The sequence below is a fragment of the Aythya ferina genome (genome assembly GCF_964211825.1).
Source record: "Aythya ferina genome assembly, chromosome: 36".
Classification (NCBI taxonomy): domain Eukaryota; kingdom Metazoa; phylum Chordata; class Aves; order Anseriformes; family Anatidae; genus Aythya; species Aythya ferina.
Genome location: NC_140333.1, coordinates 571,235 through 579,153, shown reverse-complemented (window position 1 = coordinate 579,153; position 7,919 = coordinate 571,235). Strand labels below are relative to the sequence as shown.

Below are 7,919 nucleotides of genomic sequence, written 5' to 3'. Positions count from 1 at the left end.
AGCGGAAGGCGCGGTCCCCAACGCTGGCGGTAGGGCAGGCGGACGAGGCCCCGGCCGGAGTTGGGGACGTAGGCGGCCACCACGTAGAGGGAGGGGAACTCGGCCGTCACCACCCGGCCTTCGGCGTCGTGCTCGGGGTCGCCTGGGGGGAGAGGGTGGCTAGTGGGGGTTGATGGGTGGCTACCGGAGGGTTTGGGGTCAACTGGTGGCAACCAAAGGGTTTTGGGGTCAACTGATCCCAACAGAAGGGTTTTGGGTCAATAAAGGCTATTGAAGGGTTTTGGGGTCAATGGGGCAACCAGGGGTCTACTGGTGGCTACCAAAGGGTTTTGGGGTCATCCGAAGGGTTTTGGGGTCATTGGAAGGGTTTTGGGGTCAACGGTAGCCAACAAAGGGTTTTGGGGTCAATGGTGGCCATTGAAAGGTCTTGGGGTCAATGGGGCAACCAAGGGTCTACTGGTGGCTACCAAAGGGTTTTGGGGTCAATAAAGGCTATTGAAGGGTTTTGGGGTCATCCGAAGGGTTTTGGGGTCAATAGTGGGAGTTTGGAGTCAATGGGGGCCACTGAAGGGTTTTGGGAACTCTTTTTGGGGGAACTCGGCCGTCACCACCCGGCCTTCGGCGTCGTGCTCGGGGTCGCCTGGGGGGAGAGGGTGGCTAGTGGGGGTCGATGGGTGGCTACCGGAGGGTTTTGGGGTCATCTGAAGGGTTTTGGGGTCAACACGTGGCAACTGTAGGGTTTTGGGGTCATTGGAAGGGTTTTGGGGTCAATAAAAGCCATTAAAGGGTTTTGGGGTCAATAGTGGCAACCAGGAGTCAACTGGTGGCCGTTGAAGGGTTTTGGGGTCAACTAAAGGGTTTTGGGGTCAATAAAGGCTATTGAAGGGTTTTGGGGTCAATAGGGCAACCAGGGGTCTACTGGTGGCTACCAAAGGGTTTTGGGGTCATCCGAAGGGTTTGGGGTCAATAAAGGCCATTGAAGGGTTTTGGGGTCTACTGGTGGCCAACAAAGGGTTTTGGGGTCAATGGTGGCTATTGAAAGGTCTTGGGGTCAATGGGGCAACCAAGGGTCTACTGGTGGCTACCAAAGGGTTTTGGGGTCAATAAAGGCTATTGAAGGGTTTTGGGGTCATCCAAAGGGTTTTGGGGTCAACTGGTGGCAACCAAAGGGTTTTGGGGTCAATAAAGGGTATTGAAGGGGTTTTGGGGTCAATAGGGCAACCAGGGGTCAACTGGTGGCAACCAAAGGGTTTTGGGGTCAACTGGTGGCTACCGAAGGGTTTTGGGGTCATCTGAAGGGTTTTGGGGTCAGTAGTGGTGGTTTGGGGTCTACTGGTGGCCAACAAAGGTTTTGGGGTCAATAGTGGGAGTTTGGGGTCAATGGGGGCCACTGAAGGGTTTTGGGGTCATCCAAAGGGTTTTGGGGTCAATGGGGCAACCACAAGTCTACTGGTGGCTACCAAAGGTTTTGGGGTGGTTTTGGTCAATTTAGCTCCAATTATGAAGGTTCTAGGTCCTCCAACGTACGTTTTGAACCCCGGGGAGAACTTTGGGATTACGGGGCCGTTTTTTGGGATTACAGGGTCAGTTTTTGGGATCCCCTACAAGACATTTATGGGATCGGGGGGTCACCTGATGATTTTGGGGTGCATTTTGGGTCAATTTAGCTCCAATTATGAAGGTTCTAGGTCCTCCAATGTATGTTTTGAAGCCCTGGGAGAACTTTGGGATTACGGGGTCGTTTTTTGGGATTATAGGGTTGGCTTTTAGGATCCCCTACAAGATATTTATGGGGTCGGGGGCGTCCCCTTGTAATTTCGAGGTGCATTTTGGGTCAATTTAGCTCCAATTAAGAAGGTTCTAGGTCCTTCAAGACAGCTTTCAAAGCCCTGGGACAACTTTGGGATTATGAGGTCGTTTTTTGGATTATGGGGTCGGGTTTTGGGATCCCCTACAAGATATTTATGGGATCGGGGGGTCCCCTGGTGATTTTAGGGTAAATTTTGGGTCAATTTAGCTCCAATTATGAAGGTTCTAGGTCCTCCAATGTATGTTTTGAAGCCCTGGGAGAACTTTGGGATTACGGGGTGGGATTTTGGGATTATAGGGTTGGCTTTTAGGATCCCCTACAAGATATTTATGGGGTCAGGGTGTCACCTGGTGGTTTTGGGGTAGATTTGGGGTCAATTTAGCTCCAATTAAGAAGGTTCTAGGTCCTTCAAGACAGCTTTCGAAGCCCTGGGAGAACTTTGGGATTACGGGGCGGTTCTTTGGGATTACGGGGTCAGGTTTTGGGATCCCCTACAAGATATTTATGGGGTCAGGGTGCCACCTGTTGATTTTGGGGTGCATTTTGGGTCCATTTAGCTGCAATTATGAAGGTTCTAGGTCCTCCAACATACATTTTGAACCCTGGGGAGAACTTTGGATTACGGGGCCGTTCTTTGGGATTACGGGGTGGTTTTTTGGGTTTATGGGGTCGTTTTTTGGGTTACGGGGTGGGTTTTTGGGGTCTCACCGATGCCGTAGGTGACGCTGAGGGGCTCGTGGCGGGCCAGCAGCCCCCACCCCGCTGTAGCCCGGGCGCCCCTCGGGGCTGGCCCAGAACTGGTGGGGAGCCCGGCAGCGCCCGCACCTCGGGGGGCACCGCGGGGGCCGCGCACTTCGTCTCCTGCAGGCCACAGCACGTCCGGGGCCTCCTCCTGCACACACTGGCCCCAAAACGCCGGAAATTAACCCAAAACGGGCCGGGGGCAACACCCGGAAAAGGATGGATAGAGGATGTCCGGGCCCAGTCCCAGAAATCGCCCCAAAATGGCCCAAATCTTATTATATCCCAAATCCTATAAATCATCCCATAAACAAATCCATAAATAAACCCCAAATCCCCCCAAAATCCATAAATCCGCAAATCCCATATATTCCATCAAAACCAAAATCCCCAAATCCCATAAATTCCAATTCCATAAATCCCCCAAAACCCATAAATCCCCCAAATCCATGAATCCCCCCAAAATCCCATAAATCTCCCCAAATCCCATTAAATCCCCCAAAACCCCATAAATCCAAAATCCCATAAATCTCCCCAAATCCCATAAATTCCAATCCCATAAATCCCCAAAAACTCCATAAATCCAAATCCAGAATCCCAAATCCCATAATTCCAATCCCATAAATCCCCAAACCCTATAAATCCCCCTAAATCCCCCCAATCCCAGAAATCCCCCAAATCCATAAATTCCAATCCCATAAATCCCCAAAACCCCATAAATCCCCCAAAATCCTATAAATCACCCCAAAGTTCCCCCAAATCCCATAAATCCCACAAATCCCCCCAAATCCCATAAATTCCAATCCCATAAATCCCCCAAACCCTAAAATCCCCCCAGATCCCATATCCAGCACGTCCGGGGCCTCCTCCTGCACCCACTGGCCCCAAAAAACGCCGGAAATTAACCCAAAACGGGACGGGGGCAACACCCGGAAAAGGACGGGCGGAGGTTGTCCGGGCCCAGTCCCAGAAATCGCCCCAAAATGGCCCAAATCATAGAAATAACCCAAATCCTATAAATATCCCGAATCCCATAAATACCCTAAAACCCCATAAATCCCCCAAAATCCCATAAATAAACCCCAAATCCCATAAATCACCCCAAATCCCATAAATTCCAATCCCATAAACACCCCAAAACTCTATAAATCCCCCCCAAATCCCATGAATCCCCCAAATCCCATAAATTCCAATCCATAAATCCCCCCAAAACCCCATAAATCCCCCCAAAATCCCATAAATCCTCCAAACCCTATAAATCCCCCCAAATCCCATAAATTCCAAGCCCATAAATCCCCCCAAACCCTATAAATCCCCCATAAATCACCCCAAATCCCCAAAATCCCCCAAATCCCATAAATTCCAAGCCCATAAATCCCCCAAACCCTATAAATCCCCCATAAATCACCCCAAATCCCAGAAATCCCCAAAATCCCATAAATTCCAATCCCATAAATCGCCCAAAACCCCATAAATCCCCCACAAATCCCATAAATCCCACAAAACCCATAAATCCCCCAAAACCCTATAAATCACCCCAAAGTTCCCCAAATCCACCCCAAATCCCATAAATTCCAATCCCATAAATCCCCCCAAACCCTATAAATCCCACAAATCCCCCCATATCCCATAAATCATCACAAATCCCATAAATCTCCCCAAACCCTATAAATCCCCCCCAGATCCCATATCCAGCACGTCCGGGGCCTCCCTCCTGCACCCACTGGCCCCAAAAAACGCCGGAAATTAACCCAAAACGGGACGGGGGCAACACCCGGAAAAGGATGGATAGAGGATGTCCGGGCCCAGTCCCAGAAATTGCCCCAAAATGTCCCAAATCCTGTAAATCCCCCAAAACCCTATAAATCCCACAAATCCATAAATACCCCAAATCCCATAAATGCCCCCCAAATCCCATAAATCCCCCCAAATCCCATAAATCCCCAAATCCCATATATTCCAAGCCCATCAATCCCCCCAAACCCCATAAATCCCCCCAAATCCCATAAATCCTCCAAAACCCTATAAATCGCCCCAAATCCCATAAATTCCAATCCCATAAATCCCCCAAAACCCCATAAATCCCCCAAATCCCATAAATCTCCCCAAATCCCATAAATTCCAATCCCATAACCCCCCCAAAACCTATAAATCCCCCATAAATCACCCCAAATCCCAGAAAATCCCCCAAATCCCATAAATTCCAATCCCATAAATCCCCCAAACCCTAAAAATCACCCCCAAGTTCCCCCAAATCCCATAAATCTCCCCAAATCCACCAAATCCCATAAATCCCCCAAATCCCATAAACCTCCAAACCCCATAAATCCCCCCAAACCCCAAATTTCCCCCAAAACCCCAAAAACCCCATAAATTCCCCCAAACCCCAAAAACCCCCAAATCCCCCCAAATCCCCCAAACCCCTAAAACCCCCAAAACCCCATAAATTCCTTCAAACCCCAGAACCCCCATAATTGTCCCCAAACCCCCCAAACCCCCAAAACCCCAAATTTCCCCCAAAACCCCAAAAACCCTATAAATTCCCCCAAATCCTATAAATCCCCTAAATCCTTTATCCCCCCCAAACCCCCCTTAAACCCCCCAAACCCCCCCCAAACCCCCCCCCCCTTCACCCCCAGCTCCCCCCCTTCCCCCCCAGTCCCCAAACCGCCCGAATTTGCCCAAAATCGGGGTTTTTCGCCCCAAACCCTACCTGCAGCCCCCCCTTCTTGATCCAGGCCCGCAGCCCCCCCACGTTCCAGGACGCCAACACCCCAAAGTTGCCCCAAATCCCCCTTTTATGCCCCAAAACCCCAAAATCCCCAAATCCCCAGAAATTCCCCCAAACCCCACAAACCCCAAAAACTCCCCAAAACCCCCAAAACCCCAGAAATTCCCCCAAAACCCCCAAAACCCCATAAATTCCCCCCAATCCCCTACATTCCTAAAACCCCCCAAACCCTATAAATTCTCCCAAACCCCAAAAACCCCATAAAGCCCCCAAAACCCCAGAAATTACCCCAAAACCTCCAAAATCCCAAAAACCCCATAATTTCCCCCAAACACTCCAAAAACCCCCTAAATCCCCCAAATCCCTAAAGCCCCAAAAACCCCCTAAATCCCCCAAAACCCCACAAATTCCCCCAAACCCCAGAAACCCCAGAAACCCCCTAAATCCCCCAAAACCCCAAAAACCCCATAAATTCCCCCAAAACCCCAAAACCCCCTAAACCCCCCAAATCCCCTAAAACCCCCCAAACCTCTAAATTCCCATAAACCCCCAAAAAAACCTAAATCCCCCAAAACCTCCAAAACCCCCAAAACCCCAAATTTCCCCCAAACCCCAAAAACCCCATAAATTCCCCCAAACCCCAAAAACCCCCAAATCCCCCCAAATCCCCCAAACCCCTAAAACCCCCAAAACCCCACAAATTCCCCCAAACCCCAGAAACCCCATAAACCCCCTAAATCCCCCAAAACCCCAAATTTCCCCCAAAAGCCCCAAAACCCTATAAATTCCCCCAAATCCCATAAATCCCCTAAATCCTTTATCCCCCCCAAAACCCCCTTAAACCCCCCAAACCCCCCCAAACCCCCCCCCCCTTCACCCCCAGCTCCCCCCCTTCCCCCCCCAGCCCCCAAACCGCCCGAATTTGCCCAAAATCGGGGTTTTTGGCCCCAAAACCCTACCTGCAGCCCCCCCTTCTTGATCCAGGCCCGCAGCCCCCCCACGTTCCAGGACGCCAACACCCCAAAGTTGCCCCAAATCCCCCTTTTATGCCCCAAATCCCCAAAACCCCCAAATCCCTCTAAATTGCCCCAAACCCCAAAAACCCCATAAATCCCCCAAAACCCCCAAAACCCCAGAAATTCCCCCAAAACCCCAAAAACCCCATAAATTCCCCAAATCCCCTACATTCCTAAAACCTCCCAAACCCTATAAATTCCCCCAAACCCCAAAAACCCCATAAATCCCCCAAAACCCCCAAAACCTCATAAATTACCCCAAACCCCCAAAACCCCAAAAACCCCATAAATTCCCCCAAAACCCCCAAAACCCCCTAAACCCCCCAAATCCCCTAAAACCCCCAAAACCTCTAAATTCCCATAAACCCCCAAAAACCCCATAAATCCCCAAAAACCCCCAAAAACCCCCAAAACCCCAAATTTCCCCAAAACCCCAAAAACCCCATAAATTCCCCCAAAACCCCAAAAACCCCCTAAACCCCCCAAATCCCCTAAACCCCTAAAACCCCCCAAACCCCATAAATCCCCCAAACCCCCCAAACCCCAAAAACCCCAAATTTCCCCCAAAACCCCCAAAACCCCAAATTTCCCCCAAAACCCCAAAATCCCCCTTTTTCCCCCCAAATCCTATAAACCCCCCAAATCCCCTAAATCCTTTATCCCCCCCAAAACCCCCTTAAACCCCCCAAACCCCCCCCCAAACCCCCCCCCCTCACTCCTCCCTTTCCCCCTTTCCCCCCCAGCCCCCAAACCGCCCGAATTTGCCCAAAATCGGGGTTTTTCGCCCCAAAACCCTACCTGCAGCCCCCCCTTCTTGATCCAGGCCCGCAGCCCCCCCACGTTCCAGGACGCCAACACCCCAAAGTTGCCCCAAATCCCCCTTTTATGCCCCAAAACCCCCAAAATCCCCAAATCCCATAAATTCCCCCAAACCCCACAAACCCCAAAAACTCCCCAAAACCCCCAAAACCCAGAAATTCCCCCAAAACCCCCAAAACCCCATAAATTCCCCCCAATCCCCTACATTCCTAAAACCCCCGAAACCCTATAAATTCCCCCAAAACCCAAAAACCCCAGAAATTACCCCAAAACCTCCAAAATCCCAAAAACCCCATAATTTCCCCCAAACCCCAAAAACCCCCAAAACCCCCTAAATCCCCCAAATCCCTAAAACCCCAAAAACCCCCTAAATCCCCCAAAACCCCATAAACCCCATAAGCACCCAAAAATCCTCAAAACCCCCAAAATCCCCTAAATCCCCCAAAACCCCAAAACCCCCATAATTTCCCCCAAACCCCAAAAACCCCCAAATCCCCTAAAACCCCAAAACCCTATAAATTCCCCCAAACCCCAGAAACCCCATAAACCCCTTAAATCCCCCCAAAACCCCAAATTTCCCCCAAAACCCCAAAAACCCTATAAATTCCCCCAAATCCTATAAATCCCCTAAATCCTTTATCCCCCCCAAAACCCCCTTAAACCCAAAACCCCCTTAAACCCCCCAAACCCCCCCAAACCCCCCCCCCTTCACCCCCCAGCTCCCCCCCTTCCCCCCCAGCCCCCAAACCGCCCGAATTTGCCCAAAATCGGGTTTTTGGCCCCAAAACCCCACCTGCAGCCC

General features: G+C 50.9%; 2 protein-coding genes across 28 annotated transcripts in view; both read right to left on the bottom strand.

Annotated features, from left to right (window-relative positions):
- The window catches only part of LOC311426048 (uncharacterized protein), a gene marked incomplete at both ends in the record, with an annotated part of 5,258 nt that extends 1,083 nt beyond the window's left edge, over positions 1-4,175 (bottom strand). The window contains 3 exons of the mRNA XM_084502168.1: positions 4-142; positions 2,519-2,711; positions 4,164-4,175. Of these exons, the coding sequence (XP_084358294.1) occupies positions 4-142; positions 2,519-2,711; positions 4,164-4,175 (344 nt within the window). The remainder of the gene's footprint in view (positions 1-3; positions 143-2,518; positions 2,712-4,163) is intronic.
- LOC311426041 (DNA repair nuclease APEX1-like) overlaps positions 1-7,919 on the bottom strand; it is a 28,552-nt gene that overhangs the window by 8,588 nt on the left and 12,045 nt on the right. The window lies entirely within an intron of this gene.